This window comes from Eumetopias jubatus, unplaced genomic scaffold (genome assembly GCF_037043125.1).
Source record: "Eumetopias jubatus isolate StellerSeaLion01/CBP00866 unplaced genomic scaffold, mEumJub1_p1.0 scaffold_3, whole genome shotgun sequence".
In the NCBI taxonomy this organism is placed as follows: domain Eukaryota; kingdom Metazoa; phylum Chordata; class Mammalia; order Carnivora; family Otariidae; genus Eumetopias; species Eumetopias jubatus.
Window position 1 is genome coordinate 8,459,499 of NW_028274809.1, and position 23,120 is coordinate 8,482,618.

The 23,120-nt window shown below is 42.8% G+C and overlaps 1 protein-coding gene across 13 annotated transcripts in view; it reads right to left on the reverse strand.

The window, feature by feature from the left end:
• DIS3L2 (DIS3 like 3'-5' exoribonuclease 2) overlaps positions 1-23,120 on the reverse strand; it is a 355,216-nt gene that overhangs the window by 193,084 nt on the left and 139,012 nt on the right. For 10 of the 13 annotated variants that reach the window (XM_088021501.1, XM_028105173.2, XM_028105172.2 and 7 more), the window contains 2 exons: positions 8,005-8,105; positions 2,934-3,181 (listed from right to left, as the gene is read on the reverse strand). In XM_088021501.1, the coding sequence (XP_087877627.1) occupies positions 2,934-3,181; positions 8,005-8,105 (349 nt within the window). Of the gene's footprint in view, positions 1-2,933; positions 3,182-7,953; positions 8,106-23,120 lie in introns of those variants that run through there. The other 3 variants (XM_088021505.1, XM_028105174.2, XM_088021506.1) reach the window with 3 other exon arrangements.

Below are 23,120 nucleotides of genomic sequence, written 5' to 3' on the forward strand. Positions count from 1 at the left end.
CCCACACCCCTCAGGAGAGAGACGCCATCTGAGAACTTCCATCAGGAGAGCCTGCCATATTTTATTTCTTTCTTCAAATAAATTTTCTCTTCTTCACAAAGATCTTAAAAGGCATATTTCCATAAATGACAACTTTTGCTGTCTCTACACTAAGAAGGTAGAGAAAAATTTAGTAGTGTTTCCATGCAAGTATAAGAATCTTCAAATATTTTTATTTTGAGAAGTACACAATTAATATATGGCCATTATTTTAAAAATGTTCTTTCTTACAAATATCCTTGCTGCTTCAAAGGCTTGACTCCTTTTTCAACTATTGTTGTAACTTACCCACAAGGAAAAGAGTTCTTGATGAAGTAATGGCTCAGCTGTGAAAAAGGAACCTTTAAGACCATTCCAGCAATAAGAGAAACTCACATCATGACGATTTCTTGACTACACCCTTACAACTTGACGACTAAGGAAGTAGTCCAATCAAGTATACACAATGGGATAAGACAAAGGCAGATAAAAGACAAGGCTGGATTTCCTGCTTTGATGTGAAAGTCTTCCCTTTTCACTGCCAAGCAGAGTGTGGCAGGCACAATCAACAGGGGCCAGGTGGCACAGCCATTATCAGGCCTTTGGAGCTGATGGTGAGAAACTGGCAAGCCTCAGAGAAGGACTATGTAGGACTCAAGGGATTGACGTCACTTTTGGATAACGAGTTAGCCTTAAAAATAATGATATTGCAATCACTTCACTTGAGAGCAAAAAAGAAAGTAGAATTGTTCCTGAGCGGCTCCGAGATCATATATAGCACACTAATCTTCACATCACTGAAAAAGTGGCACAGGACAGTGTTTCTTAAATGGCATGAGGTATAACACACAGATTTGATTTAGCTTACTTTGCTAGGCACAAGAGGCTAAGTATAGAACAAATCCAATAAAAGCAACACATTGTGGCCATCCATTCAGTGTTGCTACTCATAACCACAGGACATTCCTATAAGGGCCCATCCTGTACATGTCCGATGACCAGCCAGCAAGTCACCAAACTGGCTTAAAAGTGTCAGAATAAACTTTTCTAGCTTGTATACCTTTATTTTCATTTTGTGTGATGCATAAACCAGACACCATCTTAAAGGGCTAAAAATATAGCCAAAACTTACTATTGCCTTTCTTTCAAAATGAATATAATTGTAAGAAGAAAAAAGATACAGCTTTTGATCAAACAGCTGGGTCCAGCAATTTCTTCAGATCAAAATGAACTGGCTATCCATGATGCTCTGTGACTACATAATCTATATTTAAGTTAAACTGGTTTCTGACACCTTCCATAAAAATATGGTACCCTTTCCTACTTACAGTCAGGTAATTTAATTTTTAACATCATAAGTAAAACCTATGAAAGATCAATACCAAAAAAGCACATCATTAAAATATACTTTCATATTTATATTTTTTTGCAAAATAATAAATTTATTACATATGATTGGCAGATAGTTGTTGCTGATATATTATTCTCTCAATGTTTGCGGAAAATTTCAAAATAAAAAATTTTATACACCATACAATACACCACGCAATCACAGGGGTCCTTGAAGATCTCCAAACATTTTTTGAGCTGACTTTCACCTGCGAGACCTGGTCCCAGCCTTGAAGCTGCGGGAGGGTAAGTTTGCCACCCAAGGGGGCTGGAATTTTCCCAGCCGTAAGGAAGAGATTTTACTTGAGATGAGAGGCCTTCTCTAAAGGGAGTGATAAAGTCCCTGAAAGCAGAAAGGAGAGGAGACAGGGCAGAGGGGGCTGGGGCTGAATCAGAGGGTCTCCGGGGGGGAGGACGAAGAGCCCTCTCTAACACCAGCATTCCTCTGTGCTCACCATCAGGGGAAGGACTGCCCTATAACAGCAGTGTGTAGCTCTGAAGAAAGAACTCTCTTCTAGCAATTTCTAGAACCTGAAGAGGGGGCCCAGCACGACCCTCGAATGGATCCTGGAGCACCCAGGATGCCAGGGAGGTACTTGCCCTTGGGCTAACGAGAAGTCCTGGCTAATGGTCCCAGGACCTGGAAGGTACCGGTCAGGTTGTTTTGCAGGGACAGCCCTTGACTAAGACAGCTGGGCCCACACAACCACACTGGAATTGGTCACACGGGCTCCACAGTGACCAGCCCAGAACTGTGTGTCCTGGCCCCAGTGTTTGAAAGACACAAAGTGGACACCCGTCTTGATGTTGGAGAACACGTGGGTGACCTGAAAGCAGACATTGTTGTTCCACTGCTGGATGGGAACGGGCATAGCACAGAATTTATCCAGGACAGTCTGGCTGGCATCAGTCAGACACAAATCTCAATCCTGCCACTATCTAGCAGCTCTGGCCACAAATCCTCCTCCCCCAGGTCCAAGACCTGCTTTTTGTCTTTTTGCGACAACAGCTGAAAGACACCAAACAGGTCTGCGAGGGGGTCCCAGGACCACTGACCAGTTTATCTCCACCACCCAGCCACCTCCACCGTCCTGCTTCATATTTATATTTTAAAGCATGAGAGACTGGAGTCCCCTGAAATGCCTGGAATTTTGCATATTTTAACACTAGCATCTGAAAGGAAGAGTCTGATTGTTTGATACAATAAATCCTTCGCAGTTCACAAGTACAAACAGGGTTCAGGACATAATGGGAAATAAGTAGAGATTCACAATGTGCTTACGTTTTAGGCCCCAAACTAAAAACACACAAAAAAAGGTGATTTTTTTTTTCTGGCAATTCAAGGAATTCTACTGGTGACCAAAGTGGTAGTTAAGAACAATTTCTGAAAACCAGGACCCAAATATGCCAAGTACCCATGTTTCAATAAAGAAATAATAATTAAAATACACAAAAGAGTTTACCAAAAGGCCACTAAAATAAGTTCTGTCTGGACTCTGTGGTTTTTCCTGCCAAAGATCACCTACCCCAGAGCAAAATTGCTGTCCTCCTTCCAGTCCACGATGCGGCAGATGAACAGTGTGTTGGTATAATCTTTAGGCCGGGTCACAAAGTCCTGGGGACAGTCCTTGAGAGGCACATAAATTCTAGGCACTCGGTGGTCCGAGGGAGAAAACAAGGCATATTTCCTAAACAGTTCACTGTTCTTATCAGCCAAAAGTTTGAGAAAGCCAGTTGCTGCCCTGGAATGTTTTTTCTCCAAGATGTAAACCACCTGAAAACACCAAAGATATAGTCAAATGTTGTTTACCTATAGGACTGGATAACAGTTAGGAGAAGTCAGCAAGATACTATTTGGTCAACTAGCTGGGCCCAGCAGTTTTTCTAGGTCCAGATGAAGTGCCTCTCAGTGATGCTCTATGACTAAGTAATGCATATATATATATTTAAAAAAATTTTATTTATTTGACAGAGAAAGACACAGCGTGAGAGGGAACACAAGCAGGGGGAGTGGGAGAGGGAGAAGCAGGCTTCCCGCAGAGCAGGGAGCCCGATGAGGGGCTCGATCCCAGGACCCTGGGATCATGACCTGAGCCGAAGGCAGATGCTTAACGACTGAGCCACCCAGGAGCCCCTAATGCGTATATTTTTTTAAAGATTTTATTTATTTATTTGACAGAGAGAGAGAGACAGCACAAGCAGGGGTTGCGGCAGAGGGAGAGGGAGAAGCAGGCTCCCCGCCGAGCAGAGAGCCCAATGCCAGGTGCGATGCAGGGCTCGATCCCAGCAGCCTGGGATCATGACCTGAGCCAAAGGCAGATGCTCAACCGGCTGAGCCACCCACGTGCCCCACTAAGTAATGCATATTTAAGTTGCAACAACTTAGTATCCAGTGAGCATATCTATCCAAGGAAAACCATGCAATACAGGATTAATTAGATGAAAGTGCTTTTATAACTAAGATCTATGTCTTAAGGACATATGTAAGACTCTGGCAGGGAAGTATGGTTCCAAGCATTTGCTCTGCATTACATTTTTCTCACATGAACAACACAACAGTTGCTTTTTTAAAAATGTTATTAAATATAAGTAAGGAATTGGTCTTTATTATGCCTTTAAAAGCTGGAAACCAGTGCCTGGGTGACTCAGTTGGTTGGGGATCCGACTCTTGATTTCAGCTCAGGTCACGATCTCAGGGTTGAGGCTGAGCCCCATGTGGGGCTCTACACTGGGTGTGGAGCCTGCCTAAGATTCTCTCTTTCCCTCCGCCCACCCCCCCACCGCCACTCACTCTCTTTCTCTCCCTCTCTAAAAACAAAAACAAAAAGGCTGGAAACCTTTTCACCTTCCTTCTTTCCAACATTAAATCCACTCTCTCATTTCACTAGGCAAAGACTGAGGCCCCCACACCACTACAAGGACGTACTACTTCCACCAAGAGAGAAGCATTCTTGAAGAAAGTGAATCCCCTCGCTCACCCTGGGAAATGTTTCTTCCTGAACTGTTTCCCTTTCCCACTGCAGACAGTCTGCACTTTGATGCCTTCACTGGAATTACTTGTCAGCATTGCACGTTGATCCCTGAGCAAAGGTTCAGACTGCTGGTGAGCTGGCTGCCGCTCCTGTTCGTGTCTCTGACTCCATGTGGGGCTTCAGCCTGTCTACCGAGAACCTCCAACCAGTCAGCGTGCCTTTCCTCTGCCCCAGGGACACCTGTCCTCTCAGCAAATCTCAGGCCCATGATAGGCTCTACGTTCTCCTGACCCTTCCTTCCTCCTTGGAAAACACCATTCTGTTTTGAGCAAGCTGCTGTGCCCTCTGTCAGGAATCCTTGACCCCGTCCTCACATGTGCTTGTCTGTCCCAGGACCTTTGGACAGAGGCTGCTCCTTCTCCACACACAGCCCCTGAATGAGGTGTCTGTGTTTTCCTGTGCTGTCACATCCAGACCATTTACTCTTCCAGCCTCGTGCATATGTCTGCAACTGTCTATGGTTCAGGCTGTCCCCTTCTTGTTACTGTCATCCGTGGACCTCCTAGTTTACTGCAGAGTAACTAGTAACTAGTAACTGGCTTATTTCCAAGTGAATGACTCAGCCACTATCTTGCCCTTACAGTCCCTGTACCTCTTCAATGCCGGTGGCATTCCATTCCCTTTTGGCAACTCATCCTCATGGCCACCACTCAGTATCCTCAGGTCCAATCCTGATCATCTCAGACTGACCCGTTGTCCAGCTCCCTTAATCTCCTGTGCCCCCTCCATGGCTTCTTCACCACATCAAGACTACCAGCACCTTGATCCCAGCCTGCTCTCCGTGCTGTCTGCTACTTCTTAGGCCTGAATCCTTTCCTACTCCAGAGGGTCATCATGTTCCATCACTTCTAGTCCTCTCGCCTCTGTCATCAAATGCTTCACCTCTCCTGCCCTTCCACTGCACCCACCGTAAAAAATCCTCAATTCTGGGACAGTTCACCCACTGCTATTCTCCAACCTCAAACACAAGCTATGGAGTCCATCAGAAGAGAATTACAATGATGCAGATGGAAGATGGACACCATCACACATTGGTGTTAAATAATCATTGCTCTGACCTCAAAATCTCTAAGGTATTTTTAACCTGTTCCCAATCAGCACAATCTATAAGCCCCACTCTCTTGATGATCTTCTCCTTCTAGGACTCCAATTATCTGAATGCTGGATCATTTTATTGCCCCACAACCTCCTAAAGCTCTGTTCACTTTTTCTAGTCTATTTTCTCTCTGTTCAGATTGGGCAAATTCTACTGATCTGTTCTCAAGTTAACTAATTCTATGCTGAGTCACCTCTACTACTGAGCCCCTCCTGCAAGTATTTTATTTCTGTTATCGTATTTTTTTAGTTCTATAATTTCCACTTGGTTCTTTGTTTATAACTTCTATTTCTTTGCTGAGATTTTTCTATTTTCTCATTTGTTTTGAGAGAATTTTTAATTGCTTGTTGAAGCATATTTATGATGGCTGATTTAAAATAACTGTCAAATAACTGCACCATCTTGGTGTTGGCATCAGTTAGTTGTCTCTCCTCACTCAAGTGATGATGTCCTGGTCCTTGGTATAATGAATGATTTTCTATTGTATCCTGGACCTTTTGTCTATTATGTTAGAGATTCAAGGTCTTACTAAAATCTTTTCTTTTAGGAGGCGGGTCACCCTATCTTGTTTTAGCACAGAGGTCCTGAACTACTTTTGTGGGGGCTCTAGTTCCAGTGACAATTTCACTTGGAGAGACTGTGCAGTAGTATTTTGATATTTGGTTGACATGGAACCACTGGGGCTCCAGCTGGTCTCTGCCGGTACTGCCTGAGGGGGTGAAAAGAACTTTCTCAAGGCTGGCCAGCTGGTCTCTCTAGTATGGATTAGAAACAGATCCATGTCCATGCAAGGACAAAGAAACTTCCCATTTAAGGTTTTCAGTTGTGGTAGGACTCCGGTGCTACCACACTGCCCAGTGTCTCTGGGTGGGAAAACAGTGTCTCAGATCCACGAGGAAAAAGGTTTCCTGGATCACATACCTGCTGTGGCAGGATCCTCCTTACTGGCATTCCCCAGTCATCTACTACCTCTGGGGGAGTAGAGAGGAGTCCCTAACTCACTTGCCTTCCTCTCTTCACCCTCCAGAATTCTCTTATGGTTGCTTCCTGTTATTTTCCAGGGTTTATAGTTGTACTAGTAGGAAAGAGCAAGGAGGAACGAGTCTATGCCATCTTGTCTGAACTAGAAGTCCTTGCTTCTTGCTTTAATATCTGACAGCATGAGAAGTGTATGAAGCAGCTTGACATTACCTGTGATTCATACATTAGTTGTAGTAGAAATGACTTGATCACAGCTTAAGTTTTGCATACAAGTGCTGCTTTGCCTTGTGATTTTAGATTGAATTCACTAAGAAACTACCCAAAAACCCCAAACAAACTCAGCAAGAGAGAGGGTACCATTGCGGGGGCAGTAGCAAACTGCAGAACACAAGTTCCACCTACAGAGGGTTGCCTGTACTCAGCTCTGACTCAAGTCATTTAAGAATGTGGTCCAGTGTTGCCATATGTTTTGTTTAGTCAAGAGAAGCCAGAAGTCTCTCTCTCTCTTTTTTTTTTAATAAGCTACTTAGTCAAAACTTTTAAATGCTGCACAGGTCACACAAAACACCAGTTTGTAAGCCAGATCTAGCCCCCAGGCTTTCCATTCATTACAATCTCCTAGCATGCTGCCTGGTATATGGGCATACGGTTAGTATTCAAAATGCTTATTAAAATAACTGGACAGGCAGTTGAGGGTAACATGTATGTAATATAATTTAGAAATTCCTCGTGTCAATATGCAGGAGGTACTGTCCTAACCCACTTGCTAGATTGAGGCGGCAACCCTACCACCTCATGCTGAGCATGCTGAAGGATGCCTCTGGGAGAGCAAGCTTCATACTTATTACTGCCTATTGAACCACTTCTTCTACCAGGAGCTACCTGCATAGCAGGGTCAGCCGCGTTTGATCCCATATCTGAATATGCCACTAGTATACGTAATTGAAAAATAAAATTGAAATATGCAAACTAACAGACAGGATGCAAAAGCAATTTTTTGTGTCTACAATAACTAAATACTTGGGGAAAACTAAAAAAGACATTAAAAACTTACTTTTGAATTAGATATGGACGTGACAACAATAAAAAAAGTTGAAGCAAAAAACTAAGAATCTAGAAGGAGTCTGCATTCGTATTGCTTCACGTGGTGCCTAAATTCTCACTCCACTTTACATAACCCAAACTGGAAATCAAGGATGTCACATTACGAGTGTGGTTTAAGCAGAAAAAGATAATGCAGAACTTCAATAAACATACCCACACACAAAGAAAAGGCTGCGGGCCTTCATCCAAACACAGGCAAATCAACATATATGTATGTCTTTAAACTTATACAAATTATTAGCTTTTTATGACTCCTTGCTTCCACTGACTTTTCTGATTAACTGACCAACTACAGTCCTAACTGAACTGCATGAGATACCCCTGACAGGTGGCTCAGGTGACAGTCATTTGGACATGTGTAAAGCGGGCAATGTGGGCAATGACCTTTGCTGATCTTTGCAGCGATTTCTCTGGTAAAGCTCTTGAGTCCTGTGACATGGAGGTGCTCTCATCCTTTGTAACTGGAGCATCAGCATCCTCTTTTCCTAAAATAAGAAGAGAAGAAAAAGAGAGGAGGAATCAGTTAGGTGCATATCTACTAGGCATATAGACTCATAGGATTTTTTTTTTTTTAAGGTTTAATTTTTTTTTAGAAAGAGAGAGCACACACGTGCGAGTGTGTGAGCTTGAGTGGGGGGAGGGGCAGAGGGAAAGAATCTTCAAGCAGACTCCCCGCTGAGCAGGGACTCAACACGGGTCTCTGTCTCCCTACCCAAGAGATCCTAACCTGAGCCAAAACCAAGAGTCAGACTGAGCCACCCAGGCTCCCGGTGGGATTTTTAAGTTCAGAGCACCATTTACCCTAAACTACACACTTTACAGAAAAGGAAACCCAGGCCCACAGTAGTTAAGAGACTTAGCTAAGGTCAATCACATCACCAACTTCCATTAATGCTCATGTTCAGCAGGCCACATTTGATCTATTTAATGTTACTCAAATGCTAAGTGTCATACAAGTGGAGAGCATCAAACTGCTGAACTGAGCTCAATGAGCTAGGTGTCAAAATGCCAAATATACTAGATGTGAAATATTGCCCCAGCCCACAGCGAAGAATAGAGATAGGTTAATTTATTATGCACATCTGCTGAAATCAAAATAAATGTTAACTTTTAAAAGTACTTTGGTACCAGCCATAACAAACAAAATGGTGGAAAATAGATATTTATTAAATAAATAAATAAAAAAGCCAACCCCGATTTTCCTGGCTTTTCTCAGTGACATTATATAAAGAGTATTTAAAGTCTTTAAATGTTTAATTTCCTTTCTTAAGAAACTTATAAAATGGACATTCACCCAAGAAACTGAAACCACATCTCCCCAATAAAGAGGGAGTTAGGCTCTGTACCAGAAGTATTAAAACGACTCATGAACAAATGCAGCAAATTATACACTTCTGAACATTTAATATTTTCTATTTTCATGTGTTACTTTAGAGTTCTCCCACAGAATATTCTTATCCAACTATACTGGAGTTTCTGGATTCTAGGGGTCACAACAAATTCATGTGGGCCCCACTCCAGATAGCTAAGAGAGACTTGTACTTATCATCATTTAGACATCACCAAGGCCAAAATAAATAAAAAAAAATCCTTTTCAGCCTCTTAGCAAAAGCTCAGCTTAAGGCCAAGTTTTACCATTCTGGGCGTACTCTGGAAACACTGACATGATCTGACCTACTGGGGCTTAAGAATGATCAACTGTTTGCTTTTCCATCTAGGCTGAAATATGCCTAACATAGTGCCCACTGAAAGGAGAATTCTCACTGTTTTCCAAAAACAAAAAAACAAATGAAAACTTTCCCATTGTTGATCACCCTGTCCCTCAGTAAAAGAAGATATCCATCTTTTATTTTAGACCATAGTTCAGGATTCCAAGATCATTAGATGCTTCCAGAACATCTTTTACACTCTGGGGGAGAAAAAAAAAACCACACAAGTTGTTGATCTGCTCCATAACATATCTTGCCAATGCGTTCTGCAGAACAAGTTCATTCAGAAAAGATTAGGAGGCTGGAAATACCACGAACCAGTACACTCTAGCTAGATATCTGCTAGCTGAACTTTCAGTCTCGAGAGCTGGCAATCAAGGGGGTTTTCTAAGGCAGCCCAAATCCCGGGCATGTAACCTTCTATCACAGTTACTGATGGTTCCAACTTAAAATGACTATTGCTTTAGATCCCATCCCAACAACAAGCAAGTCTTCTGTTCCGAAGGTTATGCCAGGTTGCATCAGTTGCATCAAAGAAAGAAGGCTAGCCATGGAAGCGAGCCCAATTGTGATTTTCAGATATCACACCTGCACATGACCTTTTCAAGTTCTGTGTCCACAAGGATATCCTGACAGAAACAAAGCTTTGTTCAAAGATGCATTCCAATAAATTAAACTAAAGCTTTTAGCCCTGCAGGTGAGTATCATAGATACATTTCAATGAAGGTGAAGAAACGCAATGCCAGGTTAGAAAGGTGAATCACCTTCATAGGTTTCCAACAACTACGTCTTGCTACACTAATAGCAAAGTTGTCAGTTTGATGAGAGATCTACCACACTGTTTAATCATGAGATTCTTCATTTATTCATTTATTCCATGTGTATTTATTGAGCAATGGGCACTAAGGATTCAGTGAATAAAAGAAATATGGTTCTATCCCTTACACAACATATACTTTAATGTGCAAGTGATATTCAATAAACCACCACTCAATAAACATAAAGTTATAAATTGTGATGAAGGCTAAGGAGGAAAGAACAGTTCTAAGGAGGAAGAGTTTTCTCAATATACAATTTAGAATAAAAGGTCAGGAAAAGAGGCCCTGCAGGGAAGTGCCATTTAAGCTGACGCCCAAGGATGGTGTGTTCAGGAGTGAAGAAGGGGACAGAAGACCCCAGGTGGGAAATGGCACTTGGGAAGGGGCAGAGGTGAGAGGTTCTTGGCACAAACGTGGGAAAGAAAGAAACCATGCAGCCAGAGCATAGTGAGCATAAGAACAGGCACGACAAGGGATAAGGATGAGAGGTAACAGGAGTCAAGTCAGCTAGGGTCTTCTAGGATTTACGCATCCTAAACTGAAACCTAAATACAAGGGGAAGCTGGCTAAGGATTTTGTGCATGAAAGTGACACTGCCCAAGGAGAGGTTCAAACAGGTGAAGAGCGGAGGGAGGGAGGCCAGCGAGGAGCTACTGCAGCAGTCCAGACATGCGAGGATCATGCTATGATGCAGGCCCTGCAGATGGAATGAAAAGGATTAACCTAAGACATATCGTGGAGTTGAGCTAATAGATTTTGGTGGTGATCAGATAGGAGAGCTTATGGATCATGAGCTATGAGAAGGGAAGGGTGATTTCCAGCTTTCTGACATCTGCAGCTAGGTCGATAGAGGCATCTTTATTGGCTCAAAAAAGACTAGAGGAGGAGGTGAAAACCACGAGTTCTACTTCAGAGGTGTTTCTATTTGATGCTCTTGAGTAAGCAATTCAATAGAAAGGTCTGGAACTCAAAAAGAGAGGTCTGGGCTGTGGCTTTAAACACAGTCTATATGTTGAGTCCTTCCATATTTATGGGGAGAAGAGATTCAAACCCAAGTGTGTTCCACTACTAAGTCCAGAAAGCTCTTCCACTGCTACGTGGCTCCAGGAATTAGTGTTATGTTGTCACTGTTAGGAAGATAAGAAAACTGCACTGTGGGAGTGACCTGGGCTTGAAGGACGTATAGATGTGAGAAAAATGAGAAAGTGAAAGGGCACTGCAGGTAAAGGCCCAGAGTTGTGAAAGGGCCTGACGTGGTAAAGGACTAGTAAGAGATTTACTGTAGCCACTAACGGGCTGAGGATAAAGGGCTGGGTAAGAAGGGTCTAGGGTGGGGAGAGGAACAAGGCTGGTGGAAAGGTCCTGCGGCAGACATTCTAGTGACTGCCCAAGATCTAGTCTCTTCTTTCCTGGCAACAAGGACTCCCAATTCTTAGCTGGGTAAACTATTTAAAAGACTACATTTTTCAGCTTTCTTGCAACTATGGATAGCCTATATGTCTAAGTTTTAGCCAATAAAATGCAGGTTAAAGTATTGTAAGTGACTTCCAGGAAGTGTCCTTACAAGATGGAGGCCCAGCCTTCCCTCTTTCTTCCTTCTTGCTGGTTGGAATGTTGATGTGACAGCTGGACCTCAAGCACTCATCTTGGTCCCAGAGGCCACAGGACAAGGGTGTTTTCTATGCTGCAGAGCAGCACAACAGAATGAGCTTAAGACTGTGGAACTACTCTCTGAGCCCTGGCCTGCCTTACCTCTGGTCTTCTTTTTATATAAGATAGAAATAGATTTCTTTCTTATTTACGCCACTGATATTTTAGGATTTAACTCCATTCTCTCTCTCTCTCTCTCTTTTTTTAAGAGATAAGGAACATTTTTTATTTTATTTATTTATTGGACAGAGAGAGACAGCCAGAGAGGGAACACAAGCAGGGGGAGTGGGAGAGAGAGAGACAGAAAGAGAAGCAAGCCTCCCGCTGAGCAGGGAACCCAATGCGGGGCTTGATCCCAGGACCCCAGGATCGCAACTTGAGCCAAAGGCAGATGCTTAACGACTGAGCCAACCAGGCGTCCAGGATTTAACTCCATTCTCAACAGAACATACTTTCTAACATATGGTCCAGACCATGAAACTGACAAGCCTGGACACCATCCTATAAGGCATTTTAATGGTAAGGAACACATAGCTCTCAGGACTATGAATTTGGAAGCAACATTGAATGGAAAGACAATAGTAGCAAAGATCTTAGAAAGTTGGGAGCTGGGATTGCAGTCTAGATGAGACACAATCAGAATGTGAATTAGATAGTGGCAGTGAGAGCAAAGAGAGGCAAAATTGGAGAGATGTGTCTGAGAAGGATGATGCTAAGTGTATTTCTATCACTATGGATAATCTGATATATGAAAAATGCACTTAAAGGAGCTTTTGATTGAATATCAGGAAAAATGGCTTGACAGAGCAATAAAACTCCATGGTGAAATTACTAGAACAGGGCAGGCTGGGAGTCCTCATAAGGGTAGAGGGTATGCGTCCCCACGGCCTTCGGTTTTGCCATACTGAAGGCAGAGGTGGCCCGTGCACTCTGTGGTCCCTTCTAGTTCAAAAGATTCTAGAAACTGGTGACTACCAAAGTTCTTCATCTAAAAGAGAGAATTTTCTAAGAAACAGATACACTACTAATATAAGCAACTATTCATTATATCCCCCAGTACATACTCTAGGAAGAAAAGTCGAGTGGAATCCTAATCTCTTTCTACAGATTGTCTAAACACTTAAAAAGTAAAATGCCATGGTTTGGTAGGGTTGGTATGGCCACTTACATCTATCAAGTGCAAACTCAACACCTGATTTTGGTAAGAAAAATGATTCTGGGGACGCCTGGATGGCTCAGTCGGTGAAGCATCTGACTTCAGCTCAGGTTATGATCTCAGGGTCCTGGGATAGAGCCCTGTGTGGAGCTCCTCACTCAGCAGGGAGTCTGCTTGTCTCTCTCACCTCTCCCTCTGCTCCTCTCCCCATTCATGCTCTGTCTCTCTCTCTCTCAAATAAATAAATAAAATCTTAAAAAAAAAAAAAGAAAAATGATCCTAATTTGGTCCTCTCATATATAAACAATGGACGGACAAGTTTGATGATTCTTAACACTTCACACATCAAAAGGTTTTCAGATGATTGGACTGCGACACCAAGTCGGGGCAATGTGAAGAAAAACACAAGGAATTGGGCAAAGGAGTATCAATCTATCCAATTATACAAGTGACATTCCAGAAAGGGAGAGGAACATGTACAAAGGCACACACTTGAGAATAAATGGGAGAAGGAGGAAGGTTCTATGTGTCTAATCAAGTTGAAGGCCTTATACGACATGCTGGAGTATGTATATTATAGAAATAGAAAGCTATTGAAAATTTCGAGAATAACATGATCAGAATTATATTTGGTGAATGGTTAGTCTGTTGCTCCTATGAAGAGAATCTTTTTCTCTAGCTGCTTTTATGATTTTCTCTTTGCTTTTGATTTTCTGTAGTTACATCTTGATGTACCTAAGTTAGGATTTTTTTTTTTTTAATTCTCCTTGCAATCATTGGTCGTCTTAAATCTGTAGTTTGGTATCTCAGCTGTTATGGAAAATTTCAGCCATTACCCTTAAATTTCATTTTGCTTATTTTTTCACTCATCTCCTTCTAGGACTTTAACTTATTTAGACCCTCTTCCTCTGTGTTTTCTATTTGTCTATCCATGCTATACTCTGGATAATTTTTTCTTACTGTCTTCCAGTTTATTTTTTCTTCAGCTTTATCCGATCTTCTGTTAAATTCATCCACTGAGGCATGTTTCTTTAAACTATGTCACCAAATATACTACATTTTTCCTCATCCACTGAGTTAATTTCATTAAAGTTATGTTTATTTCTAGAATTTTTATTTGGTTCCTTTTTCAATTTGCTTTGTCACATGTCATAGTTTCCTATTCTTTGCAGATATGTTCAAGCTTATCTTTTAATTCTTTAAATACAATAGTTTTTTGTGTTTTTTTTTTTGTTTTTTTACAGATGCCATTATCTGATGATGTTTATGAAGGGCTGTTTCTATCATTTGTGGTTGTTGATGGTTCTTGCCATTGCAGTATGGTTTCCTTGGGTGCCTGGCTATATTTTGCGCTGGTCAATAATTTGAGGCCTGGGTTGAAGAATTTCCACTTGGTTTTGCCAGGTACCTGGAGGCATACCAACCCTTTGGCCAAATTTAAGAACTGAGATCCCTGGGTCAACCCAGTGAGCTTGAACCTAGGCCATAATTCCACATGAGCTCTGGTACATTTCAGGTCTATCTTACCCACATGGTGTAGCCCTTTGGCGTCCTAGCTTCTTGTGAGACACCAGCTGCTTTGTTTCTGTCCCCCACTACTGCTGGTCAAATGTGCAATATTGCCTGAATTCTCCATTCCAGTTTTAACCTGGTAATGCTTGTCAACTCTTTAATGCTTGAAGTTCTGGGTCCTTTTTTTTTTTTTTTTACTTTATGCAAATATTTTTAGTTGTCTCAGTGGGCAGCAGTGTGTCTGAATAATAGACCACCATTACTATTAACAGAAAGTCCCTGGGATTTATATTTTACAAATATTTTTCAGGTGGCGCTGTACAGCATACTTAGGGAGAGTGACAGGGTGAGAACAGGGCAGGGGACAGTGACAATCTGTGCAGGAAACACAACAGGGAGACGGTAAGGAAGCCACCGTGATGGTGCCCAGTGTTACATAAGGCAAATGCATGAGGAATAGAAAGAAGAGGCAGGTACTCTCACATTTATTTTTCTCAGCAACCCCAGGAAGGAAGTATTACTATTTTGATTTTTAGAGAATAGCAATCAGCCATTCGTAGAGGTAAAGTAACTTATCCCAGGGTTCATCCAAGGAGATGGTTAGTAGAGGGGGCATCAGGACCCCACATGACTCCAAGTCCAAACACAACAGCATGATGAGATCTGGAAGAAAGATAGGTACGTGTGGGTGGGTTCCAATGAGGAGGAGGGTTGCCAAAAAGTTCGTTTTGGTTTTTTTTTTTTTTTTTTTTAAGATTTTATTTATTTGACAGACAGAGAGAGCACACGTAGGTAGGGCAGCAGGCAGAGGGAGAGGAAGAAGCAGGCTCCTTGCCGAGCAGAGAGCCTGACGCGGGGCTCGATCCCAGAACCCTGGGATTATGACCTGAGCCGAAGGCAGACGCTTAAGTGACTGAGCCACCCAGGCGCCCCGCCAAAAATTTTGTAATTCAGTTACAGACATTGAAAATTTTTAAATTTTACAAGATGCCAGGTAATAAACAGCTCTCGATGTAATTTCACTGCTTCCACCCATAGGCATGAGAGAGTAATTAAAAGCATGAACTTTGAAGTCACAAGACCTAAATCCAAACCTCAGTCCTGTGACCCTGAACCATGTGGCTTTGAACAAGTTACACCTTCTCTGTGAACTTCCTCCCTAGTAGATCTGGAATTGTTTATATGATTTATATTTACAGGTAGTACCCTGGCACAAAACACAATAACAAAAACTGTTAGATACTATTAATATTGTTGTTGATATCATTATCATTAATATTATTATTATTTAATTAGCTCTTGCAGTGAGTTCTGAGGGAATACAACCCTGTCATCCTGGGCACAACTGACTGGACATGATTGGTGTACAGGACGATGGCAACATTATAAAATGGATCACATTTCCTCCTCTGTAAAATTGAACCAATCTTTCTTTTTTTTTTAAAGATTTTATTTATTTATTTGACAGAGAGACACAGCGAGAGAGGGAACACAAGCAGGGGGAGTGGGAGAGGGGAGAAGCAGGCCTCCCGTGGAGCAGGGAGCCCGATGCGGGGCTCGATCCCAGGACCCTGGGATCATGACCCGAGCCGAAGGCAGATGCTTAACGACTGAGCCACCTAGGCGCCCCTAAAATTTAACCAATCTTATAGGGTTAATGGGAAAGTTAAAATTAATGTGTGTAAAAGTGCTATAGTGGCTAGAACACAGTAAGCACTCAATGACTGCTATATAATGTATATTTAAATTACTCATTACTTTTCTGTATGCTTGGTGCCTTCTGTGTGAAGGAGAAACAAGAGCTGGTGCTATATAGGTAGGCAGAGGCCAGGTCAACATTAGGAAGTTTGGATTTATCCCAAAAGCAATGAAGAGCTATAGAAGAAAGTAGGCAGAGACTAACATAACTTATGCTTTAAGAAGCTCACACTGGTTGCTGTGTTGGGAGTAGATTTAGGAGAAGTGAGACTAGAGACAGAAAAGCCAGTAAGAGGGGCGGCTGGGTGGCTCAGTCAGTTAAGCATCTACCTTCGGCTCAGGTCATCATCCCAGGGTCCCGGGATGGAGCCCCACGTCGGGCTCCCTGCTGAGCAGGGAGCCTGCTTCTCCCTCTCCTTCTGCCCCTCTCCCCTGCTCATTCTCTCTCTCAAGTAAATAAAACCTTTTAAAAAGAACAAAAGAAAGAAAAGCCAGTTAACAGGTTACTGCAATAAATCATACTAGAGAGGTACTTAAAAGGCAAGACTGACAAGATTATTTGGATGCTAATGGGAGGGAAAAGAGGGAGATCATCTGGGTAGAGTAAAGAATATGGAAAACTGCTTCAATTCCTTAACCAGAAGTTCTCAAAGTAGAGTCCCTGACCAGCAGCAACAGCATCACCTGGGAACTCTCGGAAGTGCAAGTTCTCAGGCCCCACCCCAGATCCAGGGACTCAGGACCTCTGGGGGTGGGGCCCACAGTCTATTGGAACAAGCTCCCCAGGGGGTTCTGATTCTGACTCACACTAAAGTGTGAGAGCCACACTACAGACAAATGGGCAGTGAGCCACCACAGGAAGAGCATCTTCAGGCAACCAGGAGGCGATATAAGTTCTGTTAGGACTTAGTGAATTTGAGGTGATCTGATGCTTAAGAGAGATCTGGGCTGGTGACAGAAATGAGGGTGTCACCTGTGTACAGAGGGCAAATGGATGAGTGGACTGGCCTCCTCATAGATGGTTTCGAATTACAAGAGTCAAAGCAGGGAGAAACACTAATAGCTAAGAAAGCAGAAGCAGAAAAGCCTACAAGGAAACTGAGGTACAGACAGGGAGGTAGGAGAAAAATCAGGCTAACGTGGGGTGAGAAAAGCAAAAAAACAAAACCAAACACAAACAAACAAACAAAAAAACCCACAAAAACCCAAATAAAACAAAAAACAAGCATTTTGACATGGTCAGCAGAGTGGCCTTAGTAATAACAAGGTCACCGGCAACCCTAATGAGTGAGACTCATTTGAAAGAAGGAAACACAGTGAGGTCAGAATGCTGTGTGTGGGGAACAGGATGAAAGGTAAACGAGGGGATGAGGGTGTGGACCAGGCTCCGGAAGTCCGACTGTGCAGGACTGGAATAATACAGGGTGGTAGCCGTAGGGGTGCAGAGAAATCACGACATGGTTGCTGTTACTTTATTTTTTTAAGATAAGGGAGTCTTGGTCATGGTTCATTGCTGATGGGAAAGAACCACTACAGAAGGTGTGGTTGAAGAGGACACAATGAGGACTGGGAGGGGGCCCTGGGCAGGAAGGGATGGGATCAGAAATCCAAGGGGAAAGATTAGCCTCGGGCAGAAGGACAAAGATGCCACCTTCTCTGTATGAAAATAAATGGAGGAGGGGATGAGTCTAGACACAAGTCATTTGTGAGTGCGGTGGCTGAAAGTTGAGGGGGACCCTGTGGGGTGTGGAAGAGCAGCTTTTCTCTGAAACATACAAGCCGAACTCATCTGTTGAGAAGTGCTAGAAGAGGACACCCACTACATTCCAAGCTAGGAACCACAATTCCAGGGGAGGATCAAATGCGAATGGCATCTCCAAACAGTGGCCCTGAACGTGCCAGGTTCTGTGCTCTGTGCATTCAAGATAAAAACTAGTAACTAGCTATTGAGCACCTACTGCACACGTCTGGCACTGTGTTAGGTGATTTACATACACTACCACATTTAGTATTCCCCAATAATCTAATGAGGTAGGCAGGTATTATCATTCCAATTATCCAATAATAGAGATAGGAGAAATGAGGCTCACAAAGATCAAATAACAGGCTTGCCCATGGGTACCAGTCTCATGAATGCTGGCACCTCATGCTCTTCCCATGATGCCACACAACCTTCAGGATCCTAACAGGCTTGATGGAAGTGAGAATGGAAAAGAAAACATGATTTCTGAGAGATCTGCCTGAGTGATAAGATAATGAGAGAAGTCAATCAACTCTGTTTGGGGCAAATTTTGAGTTTGGGATGACAATGGAATACAAGTATGATAATGTCCTCTACCCAAGCTGGAGATATAGCTCTACATCTCAGGGTAGAGGTTGGGAACATCAATTATATAACAATGTGTGAGAACAGACAGATGGGTAGAGACTGGGGAAAGAAGGACTTGACATAAGAAGAGAACAGGATGAATAGATGAATGTGAATGAAAAGAGTTAATACTCAAGCATTCAGAGGAAAAATCCCTATGCTACCAATTTTTCTATATTGTTCTAATCTGCATACTCATTGTGGCAGAGTTTGGTCACCCTCCTCACCAGGCTGACCATGACCATGCAGCGATGCCTTCAGGTTCCTGAGCTGGAGCCAAAACCTAGGTGGTGTGGCTTTCAGGCCCAACTTGAGTTTCTCCCAGAGTCATCTTCTCAGATGGGGCTCTGCACTGATTCCCATTCCCAGCTGTTAACTGTATTAATTACATCATCAACATTCTCCTGCTTTTCTCCGAGCACTCTCTGCTCCAAATCTTTCTCTTGCCCAGGAGAAACCACTTTTAAAGTTCTCTCTACTAAAGCTTTAATTGGCTTTTAGCTTCATGGCTCCCCAAAGACCCAAAATGTAGGCACACAATGTAGCTGGCTTTAACTTACTAATTCTGCATCTTTCCCAGCAGACGGATGATTCCTCCAAGCTTAAGTTGAATTTCATCTGAGTTTTTCTTAAAGGGGCCAACATTTACATCTTATTATGATGTGATTATTTCAACACCAGAACAGTGTTTACTAAAATCAAACCAGTGTTTCTTTACCAGACTTCTCAGGACTAGCTATCCATCAAAACTTCAAAAAATGAAAAAGGTGCTAAGCTATCTTGGAGGGTTAAGTGGAGACTGGCCCCAAAGCATGGGAAGCTAGATTACATGAGTTTTGCTGTGTTCTGAGTCTTCAATTCCACATATATCAAACATGTATTATCTCTCTCTTATGTACCAAGCCTCTTAAAGCACATAAGACATTTCATCCTACTGAACACCTCCAACGGGAATGATAATATCCAGCCCACTGTTGGGCAAAAGGGACAGAATTAAAGTGCTGCTTCTCCAAGAGCCAATCTTCTTTATCAATTCACTTGCTGTGACCTAAAAACGCAGGACTACAAAGTGATCATTAACAGGCAAAAGAAAACAGACATTTTGAAGAAGCTGATTTTTACAGACTGCATCATCATCTGAGATCCATCAGGCCCCCTAGGAAACAGGACAATGCACCACTCAAAAACAGCTAATGTGTGAAGCATCTCTGATGGAAAATTGTTTCTCCTTTATAAGGTAACAAGCTCTAACTCTAAATGCAAATCAGACTAATGTGGATCACCCCAGCCAGGTTATATAGACATGAATGAGTCATTGCTTTTGATGCCAAACTGGTGAATCTGAAGGTTTTATAATGGCTCCTGTGTGGCTGCTGTGGGCAGAAAGGACTCTAGTGTTAAGCAGGAGAGCAACCCTGGTCCTTCTTCAGTTTCAAAGAAGGAGAAAAAGGGGAGTCTTTTGCAGAACTTTTGCTGGATACAAGACTGTTCTCAGAGGTGCAAGTGGATGAAAGACGAGCAAAAACAGTTGTATGAGGGAAGAAAAGAAAATACTCAACCGTAAGAAGATCAGTGATGGAATATAAACTTAAAAAAAAAGTAGCTACGAGGAAGAGTCACAGAAGAGAAAGATCACACGTTTAGCTGGAAAAAAGAAGTAAAGGAGGAAACATCTTGCGGTGAGCAGTCTCTGAGACGGCCCCCACTGATCCTCACACCTCCTGGGCTACACACCCTTGTATAATCCCCTCCTTGCGAGTGTGGGAAGGACGTGTGTCTTGCTTCTAACACTAAAATATGGCAAAGATGATGGACTATCACTTCCATGATTAGATTACATAAGACTGTATCTTCCACCTTGTTAGCAGGCTCTCTGCCTTACTGAATCCAATGAAGACAGCTGCCATATAGAGAGGCCCATACAGCAAGGAGCTGAGGGCAGCCTCTGGCCAGCAGCCAGCAAGGAACTGAGATCCTCAGCCCAAGAGCCCACAAGGAACTGAATACAGCCAACAACCACATAAGCTTAGCCTTCAGATGAGTGACACCTTGATTATAGCCTTGTGAGAAACTCTGAAGCAGAGGACAGATCTGAGCCATGTCCAGATTCCTGACTAAAGGAGAGCCTTGTTTACTCACAACACCTTGGACACCAAATGCATGGGTTTTCCACACCAAGCAATCCCCTAATTCTCTGGGTGTCCTATAATTTAATTCAATTCTGACACTACCTATCTAGGCTTAGCACAGACCTCACAGGTTAAGGGCTCAGTCCCATGAGACCACCCCCAACTTCAGACACCAAATGTACGTAGTGGGTTTCTAGGTTACCCACACTTCTGAGCTGGCTACGTATTGGGGAGAGGAGTTCCCATGACCCCCTCTTCAGGTTCAATAATTTGCTATAGTAATGGCTTACAGAACTCATGGCAACACTGAATGTACATTTACTAGCTTAGTACAAAAAAATATAATAAAGGATACAGAAGAACAGCCAGGATGAAGAGCCATATAAGGTGAGGTCCAGAAGGATCCCAAACGCAAGAGCTTTTGTTCCTGTGGAGTGGGTGCACCACCCTCCCAGCATGTATATGCATTCACCAACCCAAACCCTGTTGTTCAGAAATTTTTATGAGGGCTTCATTACATAGGCATGATCAACTGTTACCCAATCTTCAGCCCTTCTCCCCTCCTTGGAGGATGGTGGGTGAGGCTGAAAATTTCAAGTTTCTAATCATGGCTTGGTCTTCTAGGTAACCAGCCCCCATGCTAAAGCTATCCAGGGATCCACAATGAGTTGCTTCATAGAACAACAGATGCTCCTATCACTCAGGAAATTCCAAGGGATTTAGGAGCTTTGTGTAAGACATTCCCATCACCCCCACCATTCAGGAAATTACAAGGGTTTTAGGAGCTCTGTGTGAGGAACCAGGGTCAAAGACCAAATATTAGAACAAAAGATGCTTCTAGCACCTCTATCACTAAGGAAATTCCCAGGGTTTTAGGAGCTCAGAGTCAAGAACGGGGAGCAGAGGCCAAATATATATCTCTTATTATGCTACACTGACCCACAAAAACTGCAAGTGTTACTAAGCCACTAAGTTTGTGGCAATTTGTTACATAGCAATAGATAATTAATATACATGTAAAATGACAGTTGACATTTGAAGATCAGAGGGATGATTTTCACAGGTAATTAGGCAGCATTCATGGCAGAAAAGAGGAGGCTCAGACCCTCCAAGGCAGAAAAGCACAAGGAGTGTTTAGGAACAACACAAAGTCCAGCTTGGCTGGATCTAAGGTCTGATGGGTAGGTGCGAGAACACAAGCTGGAGAGGCAGGCTGGAGACCCCTGGTGGGCAAGAGCAGCCAAAGAGAGCCATTAGAGCTCATCACGGATGTGCAGTCTGAGAACCTCTACAGGAAGATTCATTGGACAAGTATTGTTTCAAGAGGCAACAGGTTTCAAAAAAAAAAAAAAGATTTGGAAATGCCTATAAAGGGATGCTATGCTTTCTCCTTTTTGAGAAAGTTTCCCTTCCATTACCTCATTTGATTCATGAAAGAATCTATGAAGAAGACAGGTATTTATTATGAAGGGTTTGTGTTATATGTGTGGGGGTGTATATACATGTGTGTGTTTACAAAAAAGGAAAATGAAGCGCTAAGAGGCAAGAATGACTAGCAAAAGCTCTTGTTCAGTACTTTTTTTTCCTACTATGAGTGTTGCCACGTTTTATTGGATTTCCCCCTTCCCTGGTAGAGATGCAAACAGGACTCGCTAGACAGTTTTGGATCCTGGCCCCAATGTACCAGAGAAAGCCCACAGAGTATTTTTACCTGGAATAGTAGGTGCAATGAGACCTGGGTGAACTGCAGAGTCAAGAGGGTAACAGTCTAAACTGCAGAACCTGCTATCAAAGGGGCTTTGAAATAGGGGGGTCAAAAAGAGCATCAAAGCCCAAGCTAAGCTTATCAAGTGCATACGTTATTGCTGCTTCTGGCTCAAGCAAATGAGTCAGAGTTGAGGGGACTGGCCAAACGGGGGTCAGCTAACTGGGAGCAGAGATGAGAGACATTACTGTGTAGCTGAGCTTTCACTGCAGGGGCTAGTGAAAGGATATGCCGGGGTGGGAGGCTGGTTCCATCTACAGCGATAGGGGTGACTCATTAATTTTTTACTTTTTTTTTTTTTTTAAGCAGTATCTGAAAACCAGGGACAATTTTCTCCTATAAAATGTTAAATAAGATTTGTCCTTAATGGTGGACATTCTATACCCAGATGACAACTGTCAGTTCTCTCTCCCCATCCAGAGCCACATGACCCAGTTTTGTTTTGTTTTGTTTGTTTCCAATAGGCTTAGTTAGAATCTTCAACAGCTTTTTGTAAATCTCAACAGGTTACAGTCACCACTACTCTATTAGGCAAAGATAACCCCTGACATGTTGCTGCATGACTTGGAAAAACCGAGTTGGTAGTTCTCAGGGGAGAAAGGGCATGATTTAGAGTGACCCCTGTTAGGTCTTGTACAAAACTCTCAAAATCTTTATCAGTTACTTCCCAACCCCCAATCTTGCCCTTGAGTTTT